The sequence below is a fragment of the Indicator indicator genome, chromosome 14 (genome assembly GCF_027791375.1).
Source record: "Indicator indicator isolate 239-I01 chromosome 14, UM_Iind_1.1, whole genome shotgun sequence".
Lineage (NCBI taxonomy): Eukaryota > Metazoa > Chordata > Aves > Piciformes > Indicatoridae > Indicator > Indicator indicator.
The window spans coordinates 18,653,543-18,677,804 of NC_072023.1; the positions used below are offsets into that span (position 1 = coordinate 18,653,543).

The 24,262-nt window shown below is 41.9% G+C and overlaps 1 protein-coding gene across 2 annotated transcripts in view; it reads right to left on the reverse strand.

Annotated features, from left to right (window-relative positions):
- Positions 1 to 22,424, reverse strand: part of ABCC9 (ATP binding cassette subfamily C member 9) — a 66,214-nt gene extending 43,790 nt beyond the window's left edge. For both annotated transcript variants that reach the window (XM_054386996.1, XM_054386997.1), the window contains exons 1-11: positions 22,280 to 22,424; positions 21,376 to 21,517; positions 20,289 to 20,410; positions 18,691 to 18,857; positions 16,855 to 17,097; positions 12,949 to 13,143; positions 9,187 to 9,351; positions 6,512 to 6,667; positions 4,090 to 4,224; positions 1,930 to 2,092; positions 720 to 760 (exon numbers count right to left, since the gene is read on the reverse strand). In XM_054386996.1, coding sequence (XP_054242971.1) covers positions 720 to 760; positions 1,930 to 2,092; positions 4,090 to 4,224; positions 6,512 to 6,667; positions 9,187 to 9,351; positions 12,949 to 13,143; positions 16,855 to 17,097; positions 18,691 to 18,857; positions 20,289 to 20,410; positions 21,376 to 21,517; positions 22,280 to 22,424 — 1,674 coding nt within the window. The remainder of the gene's footprint in view (positions 1 to 719; positions 761 to 1,929; positions 2,093 to 4,089; positions 4,225 to 6,511; positions 6,668 to 9,186; positions 9,352 to 12,948; positions 13,144 to 16,854; positions 17,098 to 18,690; positions 18,858 to 20,288; positions 20,411 to 21,375; positions 21,518 to 22,279) is intronic.
- Between the last annotated feature and the right edge of the window lie 1,838 nt (positions 22,425 to 24,262).

The following is a 24,262-nucleotide window of genomic DNA, read 5'->3' on the forward strand; positions in this document are numbered from 1 at the left end:
TAAGAAGCACAAGATTTTCTTTGTAGAATCAAAGCATTTAGGGGTTTTCAGTTTTGCAACTGACTTCATGGTTTAGAGGAAACACACAGCCAGAAAAAAATCGGTAAGAATCTAATAAATCTTATTTTTTCCACAGATGCAGAGCTGTAGTCATACAGGTCTGAGTAACACCCTCAGAATTTGGTCTATGAAGACTCCTTACTGACATGCCACAGTTCCTCTTGGCCATTAGGCCAAGATTTAAACCTGGCCAGAAGTTGGGCAAAACTGATGTCTCCTTAAACTGCAGAGTACCTTTTCCTAAATATTGAAATAGTGGCTTCTAATGCACTTTGAAACAGGAATGATTTTCACTGCTAGACAATCGAAAAGCAAAGCCAGCCCTTCAAAATAAGAACTCCTCAAAATGGGTCTTCTTTCAAGTTGCAGTGATATTTTTCTCTATCTCTTCTAGTAAAAATTTAGATTTTTGTTTGTTTTGGTTTGGTTTGGTTTGGTTTGCCTTTTTTTTACCAATTCAAACTGCAGCTGGTGAAATACCACCCCTGGGGACAGGCACTTGCAGTGTTGTGCTGTCCTACAGTTAGCAGGGACATATTAACCCGTCTAATGATTTTATGAGGAGTATGACCTACGATAACAATGCCTTTTATTGCTTTCTCCCCTTCTCTTTTTCTCTCTCTTGTTACAATGAAAGGTGAAAAAAAAAAGAATCTTACTGCAAGAACAGCTGCTATTGGTATGGCTGCATTCATAAAAACTGTGAAACAGAAATAAAATAGGCATCAGATTACATGAAATAAAAAAAAAAAATCAACATTTTTACAAGTAGTTGTATGGCACTAGAGGAATCCAATTATTTCTAATTCAAGTGTACTTAAAACTCCCAAAGGAAAATTGTTCTGCAGGAAGAAATTTCCTTCCGTGACAGAGAGATCTTAAACACACAAACAAGGAATTATCTTATTTGTACACTTTAGTGGACTGGGACAAAAAGTTTTATGTGCACAATTATTATTCAACACAATTGAAACATTGCCCTCTCAGCTCTTCTACAATACAAAAAAAGTAGAATTTATTTCTGATACTAATTTATCTTCGCTGTAATCAGAGCTGCTAATATTACCTGGACCCTTCTTACTGTGAAGCAGCTCATAACTGTAATGTCATAATGAAGGTGACAGAAAATGTACAACAGAAAAAAAATCAACAAGGTATGCTTTAAATTTTCAAGCTTCTTTGTTATTTATAGATTCATAGAATGGTTTAGGTTGGAAGGAGCTTTAAAGATCATCCAGTTCCAACCCGCCTGCCACGGGCAGCGATATCTTCCACTAGAACAGCTTGCCTCACCCAGCCTGGCCTTGAACACCTTGAGGGAGGGGGCACCCATGACCTCCCTGGCCAACCTGTTCCAGTGTCTCACCACCCTCACTGGAAAGAATTTCTTCCTAACCTCCAGTCTCAATCTGCCCTCCTCAAGCTTCAATCCATTCCCTCTCATCCTGTAACTCCAAGCCCTTGTTAAAAAGTCTCTCCCCAGCTCTCCTGTAGCCCCCTTCAGGCACTGGAAGGCTGCTCTAAGGTCTTCCCAGTGTCTTCTCTTTTCCAGGCTGAACAACCCCAACTCTCTCAGCCTGTCCATATTGGAGAGCTGCTCCAGCTCTGATCATCTTGGTGGTCCTCCTCTGGACCTGCTCCAGCAGCTCCACGTCTCTCTTATGCTGGGGGCACCAGAACTGGACTCAGGTGGGATCTCATGAGAGTAGCACAGAGGAGAGCAGAGCAGAGGGGCAGAATCACCTCCCTCATCCTGTTTCTATGAAAAAGCATCATAGGCACAGCTGTGTCTTGCTTCAGTTGAAGTCAGGAGGAATGTTGACATAAAGAACAGGAGTCATTTCCGAGCACTAAAACATAGTTACTTACTGGAAAGAGAGGTATGAAGTGCAAAGGTTTTGAGACTGGTGAGCTCCTTCATTCTCGTTTCTTCCACGCTAGTACAAAATATGTGCTCCCAGGCATACAGCTTTAATAACTTAATGCCTTTTAGTATCTCATTGGTTTTCTTTAATCTCTCAGTAGAATAGTCCTTCATGTCAAAAGAAAATAAGGATAAGAAATTGCTAATGGTTTGTAGCTTTAACGAGAATGCTCTTTTCCTTTTACTTCCCTTGTAAAATTCATGAAAGATTTATAATTTTTGCAGGCTTTCAGTTCCCATACTGAGTAGAGCACTGTCATAGAACCATAGCATCTTTGAGTCCAACTGTAACTCAACTACCATGATCACTAAACCATACCCTGAAGCTACCACATCTACAGCTTCTTGAACACCTCCAGGGACAGTGACCACTCCACCACCTCCCTGGGCAGCCTGTTCCAACCTCTCACCACTCTCTCAGTAAAGAAGTTTTTCCTAATGTCCAGCCTAAACCTCCCCTGGCACAACTCAAACCCATTTCTTCTGGTCCTATCTCTGGTTACTTGGGAGAAAAGACTGACAACAGCAGCCTCACTCCAACCTCTTCTCATGGAGCTGTAGAGAGCAATAAGATCTGCCCCCAGCCTTCTCCAGACTGAACAACCCCAGCTCCCTGAGCTCCTCCTCATATGATGCCTTCCAAACCCCTCACCAGCCTCATTGCTCTTCTCTGGACACCCTCCACCCCCTCACTATCTTTCCTATCCTGTGGTGTCCAGAACTGAACCCAGCACTCAAGCTGAGACCTCACCAGGGCTGAGTACAGGAGCACCATCACTGCCCTACTCCTGCTGGACACACTGGTTTTGACCCAGGCCAGGATGCCTTTGGCCTTCTTGGCCACCTGGGCACACTGCTGGCTCCTGTTCAACTGTCCACCAGCACCCCCAGATCCTTTTCCACCAGGCTGCTTTCCAGCCACTCTGCCCCAAGCCTGTAGTGTTGCTTGGAGTGGTTGTGACCAAAGTGCATCACTTGGCCTTGCTAGACCTGTGTTCTTTGGAGATATCAAAATATTTACCATCAGGAGGGGAAATTAAGTGATCCTGTTCCGAAAACAAAAATAAATCAAAACATCCAAATCCTTCAAGGGAGGGGGAAGTGTGGGGAGGTGGATTAGTAGGTCAGTGGTGCCCATAACAATAAACAGAAAACTATGTGTGCGCTGACAAAAAATTAATTCTGTGACTCATACAGACCAGCCATGAAAATGAGATATTTATTGACATATTTAGCTAATTGTCCCTCACCAAAAAAAAAAAAAAAGAGTAATGACAAGTTTTTGTAAAATGATAATCCAGAAGATGATATGTGTCAGAGGAACTCAGAAAAGAGCAAAAAGACCACGGAACATTCAACCTCTTTCTGAAATTATGCAAAGACAATTCCTCTGTTGGTATAAATTGGCACCACTCAACATCATTGAAGTGTGCTGACGATTAGAGCCCTGTAGTATAATTTACTTTAAATATGAAGATAACAAGGATCTTTAAATATTTAACAAATCAAACATCAAAGGTTGATTGAAAAAGTTCCAGGATCATGAGAATAAAGTTAAAAATTAGACAAAGTATCAGAAAACATTTGTAATTGGTAAACTAAATCAGACAGCAAAATAAATTTGCAGCACTGAAAAAAAATGTAGAACAGATCCAGCATTGCTTTGCTGGGTTTGAGAGAAAACCAAAGGTTGGAATGACAACATCAAGTCTGCAGACATTGCAGAGAGGGATAGGACACATTCTTTAATACCGTCCTGCTATAATTCATCAGGCATTTGTTCCCTTTGCTAACATCCCATGAAATACAACGTCCAACACCCTTTCATGGAATTGAATTCAGATGAAACTGCACTAGCAGGGTGAAAAATACTCTGCACAGAAGACAGGTCAAGGCCCACATACTATTTTCAGATTCTTGTTTGACAAATGTTAGGAAGGAGGAGATACTAAGCAACAGCAAAACAGGGAGTGAAGATGAAATTAAGGGATGGCTTGCCCAAACCTTTGCAATGAACATTCACTGACAACAAGAACAGAATCCAGAGTCTCTGGTTCCTTGTTCTGATTTCTGGATTGCAAATGTCACTGAAAGAATTTACTTACGAGAGTGCTCTTCTGAGCCTCAGCCAGCTTCGTAGCTATGAAGTACTGTATGGGAGCTAACAGGACAATGACAGCAGCACCAACCAAGGCACTCACTCCCAGTAAATTATAGAGTAGAATCACACCCATTATTATCTGTGAAGGAAAATGCAATAAAGAAGAAGAAAAATAAAAGTAGATTTAAATGTGTCAGAATGATAGCAAGAAAAAAATACTTGGTTCTTCTAAGACTCAGTGACATGGTTCCTAGGAATCAGCTGAGCTCATACTTCAGAAGGTTGTATTTGTAAAGTGTGGGAAATGAACCCAGCAGCCTTTCTTTTTGACATGAACTGTGCAGTTTGTGTTACTGCCTGACAGCTCTAACTCCGGATGAGGCTTCCACAGAATGAAAGGAGCAGGAAAATGATGGTGCTTTCCCCAGGGTGCTTTGCAGACTTACTGGCTTCAAATCTTATTTACACTAGGGCTCCTTACATCACCCTGGAACTATTTGAAGGTCCTAGGACTGCCATGAATCACAGATGCATTCTGTTGTAGTGGTCCTCTTGCCACTGCAGATAGAGGCACATAGAAGACAAGCACTGAAGCATGAAGCAGATGTGCTGGGAGTGACACGAAGCTGAGCTTGTGCATCAATATCATGTAGCTCTGTAGGAAAGTAGCAACCTTAGCCCTACAAACAGTTTGGGGAGAATTCCCACAAAGGTTTACCTGGGAATGGCTGTGATGTAACTACCAAGATTCTGGTTCCTGAGTTAATCCAAGTGCTACTACAGAAATATTTTTATTAAAAGCTCCACTTCATGGCACAGAGATGTTCTCAGTGATAGCAGGGCATGCAGAACTAGCTCACTGCTTTGTAGTTCTAGTCAGTTCTGTCTTTAAATCTATTTCCCTGGGCAATCTGCTCCAGTGTCTCACCACCCTCACTGTGAAGAATTTCTTCCTAGTAACCAATTGTCAGTTTCTTCCTGCTTTGTCCAAAAAACAGCCATTAGAGCTTATGAGGCAGAAAGAAATATTACCACAAACCCCAGTGCCACTGATATCAGCTGCATAATATTTTGAGGAGGAAATAGTAAGTATTTGCCTCTCAATGTTAATTATGGAGCAGAGGGGTAAGGTAAGTGCTATGATTAAGAGCTTAAGAGCAGAAGGAATTCTGCATAGCCTTGGTCACAGATGTTCACTCACCAAGTGCAAGTTCATGGGTGATGCGCACCCATCCCCAGCCAAAGCTACTGTCAGGCTACCCCTGTGTTCCCTGTCTCCCCATTGTCTGATGATGAACTCCAGGAACCAGCAAAATCATCAGAAACTTCCTTAAACCAACTTTTTACAATAGTGGTGAGGAGGGCATTACATTTCTACAGTGGCTGGGACAGACTCTCCAATAAAGAGACAAACGGGTGGTGAATTTAGCCCACCCACAAACACCAGACCACTGATTCCTTTAACAGCATTCACAGCATTAACAGCACCTGGGTGTGAAACAGAGACTTGAAATGAAACCCTCCCTATTATTTCTGATTTGTGTTGCCTTTCTGTTGTCTTTTTCTCCCTAAATCATGCTACGACTCTAAATCCTACCTGATGCATTAGTAGTAGCAATATTGCTGGCTGTTAGAACAGATTACTGATATTGTTACAGGAATTTCAGCAAAATAGCTCTTCTGTAGGAGTGGTTTCTACCCCTTTTTGAACGTGTTTAATCTCAGTGGGATCACTCATAGGTAAGAACCCTGGCCCACCCCAAGCTAAAATTTTGAAGGTGCTACAGGAGTCCAAGCTTCACGCAAAATCAGCACGACTCATTAAGTCATTTAGCACTTTTGAAGATTTCTTTCAGACTAATAAATTTTACTCTTCCTTCCAACAGATCTCCCTACAGATCTTTCCCAGGGTTGTTAAAACCCAGATGTTTGCAGTAGCTAAGCTTGTTTAGATGAGAGCTCCTCTGAGCATGTCACGCAGTGCACTGTCAGTGCTGCTGTCAGCCTCTGAGCAGGATTCAACTGCTTTTTGCTCCTGCCACAAAATGCAGTTACCAGTGGATGCTGTAGATGCAATACACAGCACTGGTCAAGTCGCCTGTGCTGCTGCCATGTGGCAGAAATAAAAGAGTGCCACTAACAATGGAAATAGGAGCAGGGAAAGGATGGCAGGTCAACATTGTTAAAGCCACAGACCACATCCATAACATGGAAATCCTGCTCAAAACCCCTCTCTCTCTTTAGTGCAGAGCCAGGATCCCAGTCCTTGCAGCAGATGATGGGCCATGTTTCTTCTTGTTAGTGTTCCTGGTAAATGAGCATGAAATCCAGATTCCCTCTGGATCTTGTAGCAGTTTCACAGACATACACACTTTTCAACGAGGCTGGAGGATCTCTGACATCAGGCTCTTGCTTTCATACTCTACCTGAACAGGCATTGCCCACAGATTAGGGCACAGGAACAAGAACCACATTAATTGGTTTGTTTCTATGGCAACCAAGTTATTGATTTGTCCCAAGGTCATCTCTCCCATTGACAAGTTGGATGTAGAAAGCCTCAGGATCTTATTATATATCATTGCCTGTAGGAAGGGAATAAAAGGGAAGATGTTTAAATGATAAAATTATAGAACAACAGTAGCAGCAGGATGCTTCAGGCTCTGGTATCAGTCTTTACCTAAGAAAGCCAGAGAGAGAGACAGAAACACAATGAGAGAAAGCACAAGAGAGAGAACAGACTTTTAAAAACTCCTAATTCCTCTTCAAAAGGTTTGTGGCTTAACACAGACCTAAAACAGAGGAAACCATCCAAATTTAGAAGACTGGGCAATGTTTTTTAACAAACATTTGGTAGGTTTCTATGACACCCTTTGCCAAAGAAATCCTTGTTTCTGATAAGATAGTTTAAACTTTTGCTCAGGGTGGATATATATTCCTTTGGGTTTCTCTCCTTCACCCAGTCACCTATTTCCATGAAATTTGTAGGAGTTTAACAGGGTTCAAAATTAATCAGGTCTTATATCTACCAGAATTTTGAAGACAAATGTTGTGAGCCCAATTGCAATTATGACCAAATATCAAATAGTGCAGCTTCAAGGAAGTTTTAAAAATAATTTATGCTCTTTGCTCTGTTTTGTCCAAGAGCAAGGTAGAACCTGCAGAATTAATCAGGAAAGCCTACTGGCCATGGTGAATTACAGCAGCTGCATATGGTCCTGTGGCTTCCCATTTTGGCAAGTGAGTATCACAAAAGGACAAGGAAATTATCAGGTACTTTTTCTTCAACAAGACTGTACCATCTATCCTGGGAGAAGGCACAAACTGTGTAAAACAGCTGCATCAATCACAACAAAAAAAGGTTCCATGCTGAGATGGTAGTCCTATGGTTAGTCACCCCTAGCAAAACATCTGTTCTGCCTTCTGCTTTGAGCACAGTTCTACTGCTGTCTGTGGAGTTTGGTCTGCAGAGGTTCTTGCTACAAACCACCCACTTGCTGAGCTGGAGCTGCTGGCTCCAGTTCATGAAGATGACTTTCACAGAGGGTTAATGGATGCTGCTTTTAGAGAGGCAGTTTTGCAGAATAAGCACTTCTGTCCCATCCCACAGGGCTCTGTGCAAAAGGGCATAAATATTCAGAATCACCACACATGGTGAGGCGTGGGCAGTGTTCCCATAGAACACAGCTCAGCCAAAGATACTCTGAAGATGACTCCGTTCACAGTCAGAAGTGACCTGATAAGCATAGGAACAAAGCAGATGCATAGCCAAAACAACACTGCTGGTCTTCATATACCTAACATCATATGCAAAGATAAGTTCTGACATGCCCAGAGTGAGTTGTTAAACTTTCACATGTTAGTATGATGGATTTAGTTCTTAGCAAAAGGAATTCACAGAATCACAGAATGTTAGGGGTTCGAAGGAACCTCCAAAAATCACCCAGTCCAACCCTCCTGCCAGAGCAACATCACCTAGAGCAGGTCACACAGGAATGCATCCAAGCAGGTTTGGAATGTCTCCACTGAAGGAGACTCCACAACCTCTCTGGGCAGCCTGCTCCAAGGCTCTGGCACCCTCACAGTGAAAAACTTTCTCCTCCTGTTCACATGGAACCTCTTCAGCTCCACCTTGATCCTGTTGTCCCTGTCCTATCATTGGACATCCCTGAGCAGAGCCTGGCTCCATCCTCCCCACGCTGCCCTCACATCTTTATAAACATGACTGAGGTCACCCCTGAGGCTCCTCTGCTCCAAGCTAAAGAGCCCCAGCTCCCTCAGCCTTTCCTCAGCAGGGAGATCTTCCATTGCCTTCAGCATCTTTGTGGCTCTCTGCTGGACTCTTTTAAGCAGTTCCTTGAGATCCTTCTTGAAGTGAGGGCTCGAAACTGGACACGATATTCCAGATATGACTTCATCAGGACAGAGTAGAGGGGCAGGAGAACCTCTCTTGATATATTTACCACAGCCCTTCTAATCCACCCCAGGATGCCCTAGGCCTTCTTGGCCACAAGGGCACACTGCTGGCTCATGGGCATCCTTCTGTCCACCAGCACCATGAGATCCCTTTCCCCTATGCTGCTCTCCACCAGGTCAGTCCCCAGCCTACTCTGGTCCATGGGGTTGTTCTTTCCCAGACTCTACCCTTGTCCTTGTTGGATTTCACTCAATTTCTCCCTACACAGCTCTCCAACCTGTCCAGATCTTGCTGAAGGGCAGCACAGCCTGAGGGTGTATCAGCCACTCGTCCCAGTTTGGTGTCATCAGCAAACTTGCTGACAGTGCCCTCTGTGCCCTCCTCCAGGTCATTGATGAACATATTGAATAGTACTGGTCCCAGTACCAAACCCTGAGGGACCCCACTAGACACAGGCCTCCAACTAGTTGACCACAACTCTCTGACTTCTTTCCTTAAGACCTGCCATCACCTTCTCTGTGTCAGTGATACTACTTTTTCCAGCTTTCTGTACAAAAATACAGTGCCTATCTTCCCTCAAACAGTTGTTAACTTAGTCTCCAGAAAAATAATAAGACAAATGAAAGTACCAAGCTGGAGCAATTATCACTGAATAGCTTGGCAAAACATGGGAATATCTTTGCTCACCAGCAAAGCACCTCGTAAGTTGATGCCAGTTTCTGTAGTCACATAGTAGGATGCCTGTAGGAATGTCCTCTGCAAGATAAGAGCCAGGAAGAGAAGAACTGCCAAAACATAAACATTCCTGAGGAATTCCTCTGAGGAAAGATATGAATTTGAAGGATCTTTCACCTAAAAAGAAACGAAAAAAATTATGTAAGTGGCATAGGAGAGACTGCAGGTTCTTGGGACACTGGAAAAGAGTGAAATTCAGTCATTGCCTTAGAATAAAGGATATTGATGGAATTATGCAAAAGTTATAAAAATCAGATTTCTCACTGTCCAACATATCAAAACCATTTGGATAGAAATTAAATACTCTGCTCATGCTCCAAAGGTACAATGAACATAAAGCATATCTGGCTTACTCTTAGTCTCTCCATCACATTCTGGTGATTTGTTGGATAGAAATGCTAAGCAATAAAAAGTAAAGCTCATTCCACCTGCACCACAAAGAAGCTGAAAGAAAGCATTTTTTATTATATGGGATTAGTTACTTCTGTTGCATTTGCATATTATGGAAATAGTTCCTTCCAGAAATACAGTCTCTGATACCTGTGAATTCTGAATAAATTAAGGATGTATATGCCAGTATTCTCCACAAAATGAGGTTTATATGCCTTAACAGGGTGGGAAAAAGTCTTGTTGAAATCACTTTTTTTTTTTTTTTCCATTTTCTAGTTTTTATCTTCACTGATCTGCTCTATTTCAGGCAGAAAAGGAAACAAATGTACCATAGTACTGCAAGGAAGGCTGTTCCCTTGGTATTTGTGACCCAGCTGGAAGCAGGATATATTTGAATTCTTAAAAAAAACTCAAAAAAACACAAGAAGGAAAAAGCCTGTTCTACTGAAATACCCAGCCTGATTCTGAGACCAAAGGCTTGGGAAATACTGGAAACTAACCATGTACCTACCCTCCTGAAGATTCCTTCATCACTCTGGATTACTGTCATCTGCCGTGAGACTGCATGCAGGACAGATGTGCTCTGAGCCATCCAGGCTCACTTTGCTGCAGTGACCCCAGCCTCTCCACGCTGCACACAGGCAACTGACACCCAAAAGGTGTGCATAAGCACCTAAAAGTGTTCTCCAGTGGTCCAATGTCTGTAAAACACCTAAACCCCTGGGACTAAGTGGCTCAACTAGTCCAAAAATTTGCTTAAGTGCATGATTGGTCAGCTAAATATGTTCAAAACATATTTTCTTAACATTCTTTTCTTTTCTTAACATTCTTTTCTTAACATTCTGTTGCATCTACCTTCCCCATCTTTACATGGTGGGGATATTAATAATAATATATTTGTATCAATTTACATAGAGTTCTCAGGAATTAATGGGGAATAGGCATAAACTTCAATTAATTCACATTAATTGAAACCGGAGAAATACATAATAGCAAGAACAACCACGGGAAAGTTTATCGAAATCCATAAATTCAAATCAAATGGGTTCTGAAATTTACCCAAGAGAAATAGTGACTGTCACTGAGCCAGGCCCTTGGAGTGGTTTAAATTTATCCAGTGATTTTAATCTTTCCTTTTGCCAGTGTTGATTAAAACTTAGAAAACCTCACAACACTGAAGAGTACCAAAGAACAACGAAATGTACAAGGTACAGATTCTTAAGTTTTACATCCAGAGATGGGTGATTTTCAAACTAAAATAACTTGTTTGTTCAATACCCAACCAACCCACCACCACCAACAACAACCACAAAAAAACAACAACAAAAAACCCCAAACTCAACATTTTGGGAGCAAAATATGCATTTTGCCTTTTAACTCTGTGGCTCAAATCCAGCATGTGGAGGTTCAAGGATGATAAACAACTTTATTTGATAAGCTATACAATTAAAATCTCATTCTTCAGTGCAATGGCTGAATGAGAGTCTAAAGCCAAATTCAGACCATCAGTCAAGAAAAAGAATGTGAGGAGTGAGCAGCCAAAGGGAAGATATTTGGAAGTGATGATAGTCAAATGCTTTTTCTGGAGGGTTATTCAATTCCATACCTATGTGCTCATTCAAATACAAAACACTCACTTTATAAAGTCTATGGAGGTATTTCCGTATCAGAAGACAGATGTTAGGAACATTTCTTCCTCCCTGCTGTCAGCTAGTAAGATAATTCTACCTGTATTGTTTCACTAGTTACTGGTAAATTCTTCATCTTAGGATCAATGCTTAGAGCTGGGTTTTGAAGGTTCAGTCTTGGTGAAACTTGAAATGAGCTGTGAACTGGCATCTTTTGTGCATCTCCAGTAGAGAATCATAAAATGGTTTGGATTGGAAGAGACATTTAAAGGTCATCTAGTCCAACCCTCTGGCAGTGAGCAGGGAAGGACTTCTTCAACTAGATCAGCTTGCTTAGAACCCCCCATCCAACCCCACCTTGAATGTTTCCAAGGATGGTGCATCTACCACCTCTCTGAGCAGCATGTTCCAGTGTTTCACCACCCTCATAGTAAAAAATTTCTTCCTTGTATCAAGTCTGAATCTATCCTCCTTTAGTTTAAAACCATTACCCCTTGTCTTTTCACCACAAGCCCTGCTAAAAAGATTGTCCTCGTCTTTCTTATAGGCCCCTTCAATTATTGAAAGACTGCAATAAGTTCTCCCTGGAGATTCTCTTCTTCGGGCTGAACAACCCCAACTCTCTCAGCCTTTCTTTATAGTAGGAGAGGTGCTCCAGCCCTCAAGTAGTTTTTGTGGCCTTCCTCTGGTCTGGACCTGCTGTAACAGTTCCATGTCCTTCTTGTCTTGAGGGCTCCAGAGCTAGACACAATACACCAGGTAGGACCTCACTGTAAAGATTTGCCTTCCTTGACCACCCTTCTTTTGATGTAGGCCAGGATCTTGTCTTCTGGGCTGCAAGTGCACATTGTTGGCTCACATTCCATCTTTTCATCCACCAAGAATGCTGCTGTATGAAGAATGCCATTGAACAAAGTGTGTGCTTTTCACCTCACATGCACCAGTGCATTTCATCACAACAACAAGCAGCACAATCGGTCACAAAGAGGGAAAACAGATTTCAGAGAGCTCAAATCTGTCAACAAACTACAAACTGACAGATGGACAGAAGTGAAGCAAAATTCCTACTCCTCTTTGCTGCAAGCAGCCCTGAGGCACAAGGAGGCACAGTTAAAGAGGAGCAGAAAAGCTCTTCCTTCTCCCCAGAGCTGCAGGGGTGACTCTAGCAGAAGGCAGACAGCTGGGCAGCTGGGGGAAGTCTGCGTTACCTGTATTACAGTCACACCAAAGACTTCCACTACTTTCTGCCTTGACTGTCTCTCACCAAAAAAATTACTCAGTTTGCTTGCAAGAAACAATTAAATACTACAAAGATCACAGACATCACAGAAACATTCAAGTTGGAAAAGACCCTCAGGATCACCAAGTCCAACCAATAACCCTACTCTACAAGGGTCACCCCTAAACCATAACCCCAAGCACCCAATCCAAACCACCTTTAAACACATCCAGGGTTGGTGGCTCAACCACCTCCCTGGGCAGCCTATTCCAATGCCTGACCACTCTTTCTGTGAAAATTTTTTTCCTAATGTCCAGTCCAAACCTACCCAGTCGTAGCTTGAGGCCATTCCCTCTTGCTCTATCACTAATTACCTGTGAGAAGAGGCCAGCACCATCACAGGCAGATAAGAGCGTGCAGTCGTATTAAATATGTGGATGCTACCAAACAACCTCTCAATCCATGCTGTCAGGTTACCTTTTCTGTTGTATTTGTGTTATTGGTTGTATTCTGGAAGCCTTGGACAATGCCAGAAATGCACAATGGCCCAGCAAATCCCAGCAAGTCAGCCAAGTAACGGAAGGTGCTGCTGAGAAGAATCGGGCGTCCAAAAGCAGTGTACATGGCCAGCCATATGGAGGGGCTCCGGTTGGGCTGCTCTGCTACCTTTTTCTGGAAAACAGAGAGACAGGTGTCAATGCACCAAGAAGAGGCCTCCGTGGTTGCATATGGACAATTTCATTTCATTCGTGACTGGGTACCAAACGCTTCCTGAAGGCTGCCTGGGAGCAGATGAGGCAGCAAACGTGCTGTAGATATCAACAGATTTCAGAAATTCTTCACAGCAAATTCAAACTCTGCCGCTTCTTGGTAACTGAGACTCCTCTCTAAATGCTAACTCTTTTCTAAACCTGTGAACATATGAATGCAAATGCAGATTAATCACATCAGCAGAGAGCCATTGCTCCTTGTCACATGTGCACTGAGGAAAAGGTCTGCCCTTGCTGACATGGGCAATCTGGACTTTCACAGTAGGTATGAAACTACTTGAACCAGTGAAGGCTTCTGATGTGAGAAAAGAATTGAATTAAAAAAACCAAGATACTGAGACACCTACAGGAACATTGTTTTATTTCATTTATCTGGGTTTTTTTGGTGGGTTTTTTGTTCATTTGTTTGGGTTTTTTTTCCTCTATCTTTTGGATGCCTTCCAGGAAAAAACACTTCAGCTGATCACTAATTAGTCTGCTATGTTGGTAGGTAAGATTAAATCAACTAAGGCTCCTTTCTAGCCTTCAGTTCAGGGAATCTATGAAATATCACAATGCTTGCTCTAAAACACCAAGCAGATATCTCTGTATCTAGCCAGAGGAGCTCTGATATTTCTGAGGTCCTTTCAATCTAAAGAAGAAAGAGTTTTGCTTAACAGACCTGTGGTCTGCAGAGTGTTTCCTTGTGCTTCAGGCTTTTGACACTTTAAAAAAGCTTCTGTCGTTTTTCAAGCAGCACGGATGCCTGCAACCCAAGCCAAGCTCTCTTGAGTGTTCACAGAGACATTTAAGTACAACCCAGAAATAACAAGCCCTTGCCTCAGCAAATCAACCAAAGAAAAGCAAGTTTGCCTGTACCCTGCCTGGCTGCCTTGTCTTTTTGACTCCTGTCTGCCTTTCCTTTTATGTCACTTCAGCAGTAAGACAGAATATGTGCATGGTGCCAAAAATGTACAAGTGTACAGAAGGGCCAGATGGCCCTCTGGCTTCTAGAGACTAGACCAGAATGGTCATACCCAATGCCAAGAAGCTTAGTACACAGAAATAAGCAGCATGGGGGCAAATTTGAGCTAACATTTCAGGGAGTGGAATGAAAGAATGAAGCTGCTGCTTCTGATGAGGGAAAGGGTACAAGGGCTTCAGGTGAGTTTCCCAGGCAAAAGGCTCTGAAATTCTTGCCTAATAGGTTTTGAGTCAGACTTGCACTACAGAGGCTTCTGTCATACTTCTCAAATGAATGATCTGCACTTTACCAGCTTGATAGGACTTATTAGGAAACACATCTGTTGTCTTTTGGAATAAAATGGCACATACTTGTGTCAGTGGGCAAAACTTCATATGGTAGAAGCCAGCAGAATTCCCTCTAGTTGAATATGATTTTCAGGAGTTGTTCACTGACATCAAAGAAAACAAGAAAAGGTTGAACTCAGTGTTCACAGACTCCATGGTTATACAAGTGGCACTATGCTATTTTAGCAGGGTACTGCAGCCATCAAAACTTCATCTCAGACCTACTGGTTTACAGTCCTGTGTGCTCGGGACACAGGTTTGGCAAACAGGGGTTTTGAGAAAACAGTCAGCAAAACTTCACCTGACTCCTTTCTCTCATGCTATTATTTGTAGAGAACTCCAACAGGTTTCTGTTTTCAAGGTATGCAGAAGGGATAGAAAGACAACATCACACAAGCTGTCTCAAAGATATTTTAGAATAGAGAATATTCATGGTCATATTCAGCATCTTTCCTCAAGGCACATGATAAGAAGGGTTTGGAAAAGACCAGAAGCCTTCTTTCTGCAGGAGCACGGAGTAGAGCTGAGATCAGCTATCTCCAAGCACAGGCAGGGGTAACTCAACTTAATCCAAAGGATGCTGGGGGAGCTTCTCTTGCTAGCTCCAGAAGATTAGTGTAAAATACACCCTGGCAGCAGAGACAGTGATAGATCATCGCTTTCATATTGCAGACCATGCTTCAACCTGAAGAATTTTCCTCATTCTGGGGCTGTTTTCTGATCTGACCATGCACAAACCAAGATATTTTTCTGTGGGAGTGAACTGCAGTGAATTCCACTGCCTGGCTCTTTGAATTGGCTTTAGCTCTTCGGTTTACTTTACCTATGAAGTTTACTCTAGGGTTACAGCCTGTTTTCAAATACTAGCACAAATGTGCTAGAGGCTGTGGTAATCTCCAGACTTTAAACAATCATGGAAACAACCCAAAATCTGTTGTAAACCAGTTTTATAAATGTAGGCATGTGTAGCTATCAGTGACAGTTCTGCAAGTCTTCATACATGCATGGCATGCTGAGGGAAGCTACACACTGAAAGTTCACACACACAGGCAATAGCCCCTTTAGGTTGCCTTTTGGCAGCAGAACCACATCTTTGTGCAGGCACACAAGGTATCTGCACATGTAAAAGAGATACAGACAAATGCTTGCACCCACTCATCATGCCTGTCATTAAGAATGGCATAGAGACTCAGATCCTTGGGGCGTGTGGGTTCCTAAGAGTCTTTGGTTTCTTTAAGTAGGATTTTTAAGGAGCTGGCCTAAAGGATGCACTACTTTGCTGTGAAAAGCACAGATCAAATGACTCTATTTTCTGCTTAAAGCAGGTCTCTAGTCACTGTAAGCATCGACTGCAAAAGGAAAGTGGAGCAATCTAAATCTATTAAACCAAAAATCATCGTACTGCTTAGGTTTCATTTCACAGGGCACAGAAAGGATCCTGCAGCTCCATCCTTTGCTAGGAGCAGAGAGCTGCTCCTCCTGACTTCTCCTTGCCTTGCAGTTCTAAATTTTAAACTGAGTGGAAACATCTTTATATGGTGTGTGCAGGGATGGGATTTATATGTTTCTGTCCTATATGTTGCATTTTCCAAAGGGCTTGCTTCTGAGTGATTGCATTCCCTCTGTTTATGCTTTAGAGTTTATACGTATGGACAAATCAGGGAGGTAGGCTCTCAAATCCTTCCTCCCTTCTGCAGAACAAAATCTTTCTTCTTCTTCTTTTTTTTCTTTTTCCCCAGCAGAAATTAAATAGATTTTCCCCTTCTAAATACATCCAGAAATTTCTCAGGAAACTCCTGCCCTACACAGTGTGTTTGTCCAATATGGTTTAGTACTGGGTCTGGCTACATTGGAGTTAATTTTCTTCATAGCAGCCCATGTGGTTCTGTGTCTTGGATTGGTGACTAAAACACTTGACAAGGCACCAGTGTTTTGCCTATTCCTGAAGTATACTTTTGATTCTTTCTCTTTGTGGAGAAAAAAAATAAGATGAGTATTTCCAGATGAAACTATGTTTTCTAATTTAAGATGCTTTCTCAAGTAGCTAAGATTTAAACACAGCTTTCCCTTTTAAAATGAAATCCAGCAAGTGACCAGTCTGTTATGGTTTTACTTTCCAGTTGCTCTCAGTCTGGCAACTCTCCTCTACTGTAAATTCACCTAAAACCAAACAGTGACTATTGGATCGGAACTTCCTAGGTCAAGTTTCACCTTGGAACAAACAGTCCTAAGTTAAAAATTCCTAAAACTAGGGTTTTATTAAAGCACAAAAACTTCGGTAGGATTTCTAAGGCCAAACAGTGACATGAAGATCTTTGGTTACCTTTTGTTCCTCATATGCTTCTTTGAGACAAACATAATTTGTCAGTGCTCTCATTGCAATTGGAAGCTTTCCGATGGCCTTCAGGTCCACAGGTTTCTTGTGAGCTGATATGATGAGAGTGTTCATCCACCAGTAAGTTGCCTTTGAGAGCAAATTGACAAATGGCTGCAGAAACCTCACCCCCAGGTCCTGCAGATCCTCTGGGGGCTTTACTTTCTGAGGGTTCATGAAAAATACATACCTCTGGAAAGGAGAAAATAGGTAGCACACGCTTAGGAATTACCTTAACAATAGTAATTTTTTCTAGTTAAAATTATGTATAACACAACTATAGTGTCAAATTAGCATTTAAAGGTTGAGATTGAGATTGAATATAGATTTGCATGGAAAGAGAGGCATTTCCATTTTGACAACACAACTGTCAAGAACTTGAATAGATGATCAGGAGGCTGGAGCACCTCCGCTACAAGGACAGGCTGAGGCAGCTGGGGGTGTTCAGCCTGGAGGAAAGAAGGCTCTGGGGAGACCTAATAGCATCCTTCCAGTACCTCACATGAAGGCTGCAGAGGGACTGTTTGCATAGGCCTGCAGTGATAGGACAGGGGACAACATTTTGAAATTAGTGAAGGGAAGATTCAGATTGGATGTTAGAAACAAGTTCTGCACCATGAGGGTGGTTGGACACTGCAACAGGCTGCCCAGGCAAGGAGTTGAGGACCCATCCCTGGACTCAAGGTCAGGCTGGAGAAGGCTCTGAGCAACCTCATCTAGTGGAGGATGTCCCTGCTGATTGCAGAGTGGGTTGGACTGGATGACCTTTGCAGGTCACTTCCAACCCAAACCATTCTCTGATTCTATGAACGTGGGATGTGTAGCCTATGAGTACTACCTCTCTCTATCTGAAGAACAACAAAAAGAGAATTTTTGGGCTATAATTAAATTTTAAATTACCGTGGGTAAGAACATATGCTAACTTACACATTCTCTATAAATACAGTTTAACATATAGTTTAACATAGCATATACTGTGTAGATTACATACAGACATACCCTTACGTGCACAAATACTCATATATATACACATCTATATATATATCTACAGATACATATATACACACATATATATGTGTGTGTGTATATATATTGAGTATTTGTATATATATATATACACATAATATTTATTTATATATATATATACACACACACCTCTCTTATGAGAACAGACAGAAAGAGTTGGGGCTATTCAGTCTGGAGAAGAGAAGGCTCTGAGGAGACCTTCCAGTATCTTCAGGGGGCTACAAAAAAACTGATGAGGGACTTTTTAGGGTGTCAGGTAATGATAGGACTGGGGGGAATGGGAAAAAATAGAAATGGATAGATTCAGGTTGGATGTTTTTAAGACGTTCTTTACCATGAGGGTGGTGAGACACTGGAACAGGTTGCCCAGGGAGTTGGTGGAAGCCTCATTCCTGGAGGTTTTGAAGGCCAGGCTGGATGTGGCTGTGAGCAACCTGATCTAGTGTGAGGTGTCCCTGTCCATGGCAGGGGGATTGGAACTGGATGATCCTTGAGGTCCATCCCAATCCTAACAGTTCTATGACTCTATGAAATATGCAGTCTCTGTGTGCATACAAAGAGACACATAAATACTATGCCCAGGGGACACATCAAGGATGCCATCTCCTATCAATTTCTATAGAATCAACCAGACATTTACTGCTAGGCTAAACTTGGGCCTAAATGTGCCACAAGCCAGAATTGCTGAGACTAAAGATTCCTCTTCATCCCCAAGATACTGTTGATATCTTTTCAGGTCCTGATAAAGAAACCACATACCCTAACTCGGATGACATTGATCTCCACAGCCATCAGCAGCCCGTAGAGAATGACCATAATTCCAGTGATGCAGAAACGCAGCTGAGAGAAAGGCACACCATCCTGGCAGTATCTGACAAGCTTGATAGTTTTGGTGACAAAGGCCATTATCCAGTAAAGAAAGAGAGCTGTAAAACAGGTGCACATGCATAATTTACAAAAATTTTAAAAAAAATATCTACACTAGTGCTGCAGGAGTTTTAACTCTCTCATTCTGTGGTTTAGTGCAACGCAGCATGGTGACCCTCTATAGCATCAGCCTGCAGGTTGGTGATGTGTGATGTCAGCCAAAGTCAGCAACTCAGATTAGAGATTTGCTTTGTAATACCTTTTCCCAAGTCACTCTTTTCTTTCCTGGACCAATACTCTTCAAAGGCATCCACAATGGTGGGTCTTCATACAATTACAAAAGTCCACTGAAGGTAATCTGAAGGGGTACTTTGTTGTTAAAGTGAGGTAAAAGTCACTTATGAAACCTATGAGGAGAGGCTGAGAGACCTGGGGCTTTTTAGGTTGGAGAAGAGAAGACTGAGAAGAGGTTTAATAAATATTTATAAATATCTGAGGGCTGAGTGTCAAGAGGGAGGGGACAGACTCTTCTCAGTTGCACCCTGTGATAGGACAAGGGGTAATGGATATAAACTGCATCACAGGAGATTCCACCTCAACATGAGGAGGAACTTCTTCACTGTAGGGATCACAGAGCACTGGAACAGGCTCCCCAGGAAGGTTGTGGAGTCTCCTTCTCTGGAGACTTTCAAGACCCATTTAGATGTGTTCCTGTGAGACCTGTGTTAGATTTATGGTCCTGCTCTGGCAGGGGGTTTGGACTCAGTGATCTCCAGAGGTCCCTTCCAACCCCTAACATCCTGTGATCCTGTGAAACCTGACAAATATCATATTACCTCTTTGAAAAAGCAGAGGACATGACAGGTGAGCATATGGAAACATGCTCATTTTGGAAAAGAATTTGTATAGTTTAATTATATCTTGCATCCTGTCAGTGACTTGTCCAGGTGGTTGAGTTATGGAACATATTCATACATGTATGAAACATTATCTTACAGTGTCTTCTAAATTCTCCTGATCATCTCCTGACAGAGACAGTAGACTGCATAATTTCAGAATCAGCTACAAAGGATGCTGAGAAAGAGTGATCAGCACAGAGTGGTTTGTGATTAGCTTGCTATTAAAAGTGGCCTTTTAAAACAGCCCTTTTGAATGAAGACAAGTTTTTGTCATTTGTCAAAATAATGATGAGTGTTAAAAAAATTCCCTAAAACTCATGTTAGAAAGACAATAGGCATACAATGCTTTTTCTCCTGTGATCATCTTTTAAAATAGTTTCCAGTGTGTACTGGAAAGGTGCAACAACTCCTACAATACTACTACTTCAAAGAGCAGAGGATTTTTCCTCCCTCTTTTAATATTCTCACACTTTTCACCATATATATATATGTATATATATATATATATATACGCATATATGAACACACAAGCTAACTTTGGCTCAACAACTGGGTTTTGTAAGAGTACATTACTAGCAGACTTAGACTTACCCAGCAGTAACTTTGGAAAGTTAGATGTTTCAATATTATGATAATAGACTATGGATACCGTGGCAGCCACAAAGCCCATTATAGCTGGTAGAAAGAGATGCAGATGTCGAGATTTCATTTGTCTGAAAATAAATAAGGGACACATTATTGATACTGGTGTCTTTTCCACCATTGTTACATTTCTAGATGTTTTGCTAATCTGTTTATTTAAGAGGACAAATATGACTTTCATAAATATGATTTTCATAGGGATAAAAATGAGCTGGCAATGGCCACTTGCAGCCCAGAAGGCAACGGTGTCCTGGGCTGCATCAAAAGAAGTGTGACCAGCAGGACGAGGGACATGGAAATGATAGGGCAGGTTTAGAGGGAGACATGAAGATGATCAGAGACCTGGAGGACCTCCCCTATGGGGACAGGCTGACAAAGTTGGGGCTGTTCACCCTGGAGGAAAGAAGGCTCCAGAGGGAGCTTAGAGCAGCCTTCCAATACCTGATGGGGGCCTATAAGAAAGCTGGGAAGAGATTTTTTAGAAGGGCTTGTAGTAATAGGATGAAAGGGAATGGACTGAAGTTTGAGGAGGGCAGATTGAGACTGGAGATTAGGAAGAGATTCTTGACAGTGAGGGTGGTGAGACACTGGAACAGATTGCCCAGGGAGGTTGTGGATGCCCTCTCCTTGAAGGTGTTCAAAGCCAGCTTGGATGAGGCCTTGAGTGACCTGCGATAGTGGAAGGTGTCCCTGCCCATGGCAGGAGTGTTTGAATTAGATGATCTCTAAGGTTCCTTCCAATCTAAACCATTCAATGAATCTATGAAAAATAGGTTTTTTCATGTGAATGCTTTAACTTTGGCCAGTATTTACTTTCCATTATAGCTTGAGAGAAGAGTAACAAAGCACTAAGAATAATAATTTCACCTTCATCCCCTTAAAATCCAGATAATTCATGAGATTATGCCCCAGATAGTTCATGAGATTATGCTTCATCTATTTTTGAGGAAAAACTTCCTAGGCAGCCCACTAGTCATTAACAGTATACATTAATGAATGCCATTAGCTCGGTTATCTACTGACCACCATCACTTACGTATCAGAAACTATGCCCTCTGCTATTTCACACACATGTACGAACAGGAGGGTGAATGTCAGGATCCACCGCAGGTTGTGCCCAGGGAAGTGCAGCCAGGTGTTGTGGTGAATCTGGACTTTGGAACTTTGGCTTCCCCAGCCTGGGAAATAATAGCAATGAAAGAGGAAGGTTATCATACAGCCAGCCAGTGAGTGATACAGTTATCAATTCCCTATTTTAATCCATAGGCCACACTCAGTAGTGTATAATCAACACAAAATTTCTATGAGACTATAAGGGCTGTTGTCACTATTAAGATGATGCAGGAGCATTGGGGTTGCCATATAGCTCCCCATAATTTAGATCTGCCCATGCAGACAGCAGGACAATAGACTTCCCTAGGAGAAGAGGCCACTGGAGAAGACAAAGAAACATCTCAAAGTTTTACCCTCAGACAACAGGGACTGACAGCTCTTCACATCCTTATAAACGTGAATGAGGTCACCCCTCAGGCTCCTCTGCTCCAAGCTAAAGAGCCCCAGCTCCCTCAGCCTTTCCTCACCAGGGAGATCTTCCACTGCCTTCAGCATCTTTGTGGCTCTGTGTTGGACTCTTTTAAGCAGTTTCCTGAGATCCTTCTTGAAGTGATGGCCCAGTATTCCAGATGTGACCTCACCAGGGCAGAGTAGAAGGGCAGGAGAATCTCTCTTGATATACTCACCTCAGTCCTTCTAATCCACCTCAGGATGCCCTAGGCCTTCTTGGCCGCAAGGGCACATTGCTGGCTCATGGACATCCTTCTGTCCACCAGCACCATGAGGTCCCTTTCCCCTGTGCTGCTGTCCACCAGGCCAGTCCCCAACCTATACTGTCCCATGGTTCAAGTGCTTATAGGGTTGCACAGCTCTATGGAATCACTCACCGATGAACAAAATTGGGAAGGTGATAAACAGCAAGAAGACATGAGGGACCAAGTTGAGAGCATCCACAAAGCAGACATTCCTTAGCACACCAGCACTGATGTTATAGGCTGAAGCATTGTCGTTACCACAGAACGCGAGCCTCATCGCTTCCAGGAGTTCTGACTGCTACATAAAAAAAAGAGAGAGGATAATTGACTACCCAAACTGCCACCATTCCCTTTAGCATAACACAAAATAAATAAAACAAGGAGATACAGAAGGAGCACACTGAACAGCCCATAGAGACATATTTAGTTGTGTGTTGCAAAGGCTTTTGAACCCAGTCAGGTAGAAGCACATTAGAATGTAGGCTCTGGTTATACTATACATACTCATTAAACACACTGCACAATGTCTTCTGCTGTTCTTTTTATGCTCAAGTGTATTGCTGCAAGAGAAAGAACAAGAAAAACTTGAAAAAATTATTTTATTTTCTCATAAGGAAAGTCAAAAGCATATAAGCTCACTCCTCTTTGTTACTGCTTCTTTGACGATCCAGTGTCCTCTGTGCAACATCTTTCATTGCACTAAATTTCCAGTGCAAGCTTTGAACCTTTAATATTTGTAATTTGGCAGCTTTTCATTCACTGATATTTTTTATTTCTTCATTGTCCCATAGAACAGCAATGGTCCTGCACAGCAGTGATTACCAGTAACTTGTAACTAAAGTAGGTTGTATTCAAGATTGCATAGGCAGAAAAAGTCAGGATTTATGCTTGATCCTGCAAATCCTTATGCACGTGCTCAGCCTCATCTAAGCAGTTCTCTGACTTCTGTGATTTCTTATGAGATTATCTTTGTACACCAAGATAAACTCAAGCATTCGTGCTTGCAGGGTATGAGCCATAGTATGACCTAGAGTTATGACCAGCTTCTGGCTTTTATCAACCTGTGCATGGTTTACTTAATCATTCTTTAAAGAGAGATGAAAGAAAATTGCAACCAAAATGTTTCCTTGATAGTTTCTTTCTCCTAGACTTACATACAGCAACGTAATGCTGGGGGATAGTTTGTATAAACTCATTTGCTCACATCCTTTAGCCCAAATTTTACATCCTTGAAAGGGAAAGAATATCTTTAATTCAACACATCTTTGTATACTTTGGTGAATGCACCTTTCTGCTACAACACTGGTGCTAATGAGTTTTGCAGAATCAGAACAATATAAATGCAAAAAATGCATGATCACTCCTAGAAAAGCAAAGATAGTTGAATGGAGAGAAAAAGGTTTTCCTTCTTTCCTCAAATAGTACAGATTAGTTCTCTGAGCCTAGTTGTAAGCATAACATGGTAGGTATAAACTAGTAAAGCACTCTATTAGAAAGAACAGAAATATATAGATCACCAAAAGAACTTTAAACCTCTGCAAAACCCCTTTTTGGCCTTTAACTCACTTTATGCTGGATCTGAAAAACACAATCCATAGTGAAATGCATCAGTGAAGTTTGTAAAGGAGTTTCATCGAAAAGAACATGATAAATACAACCCCTCTTCCAAATGGATCAGCAGTTTATGGTCTGAGATTTTCCAGAAGCTAAGTGTAACTCAGAGTCATATGGTGGACTGCAAATGCAAGCATGCACTTACTGTGCTGCAAAACCTCACAGGCAACCCACTTAATTCTCAGTAAAACACAACCTGATGGAGAGCTTGGCCCATTCTCTACAATAAGCAGAGTGATATGACCACTATCTTTTGTTTGTATATAAAAATGCATTCATCAATGCATATGAGAGGTAGCATAAAAAACCATTATGTTAATATGAGTTCTGTCTAAATAGACGTGGGGAAAAGACTGGGGAGTTATTAGCAAAACAAATATTGAACTTCAGAAGGAAAAAAAATCCTACAGAGATTGTTTTTGTTTAATTTGTAAAAGCTTGACATGTTTCCTTTAAGAAAAACATAATGGTAATGATAATCTCTTGAAAATCAGAAGTGGT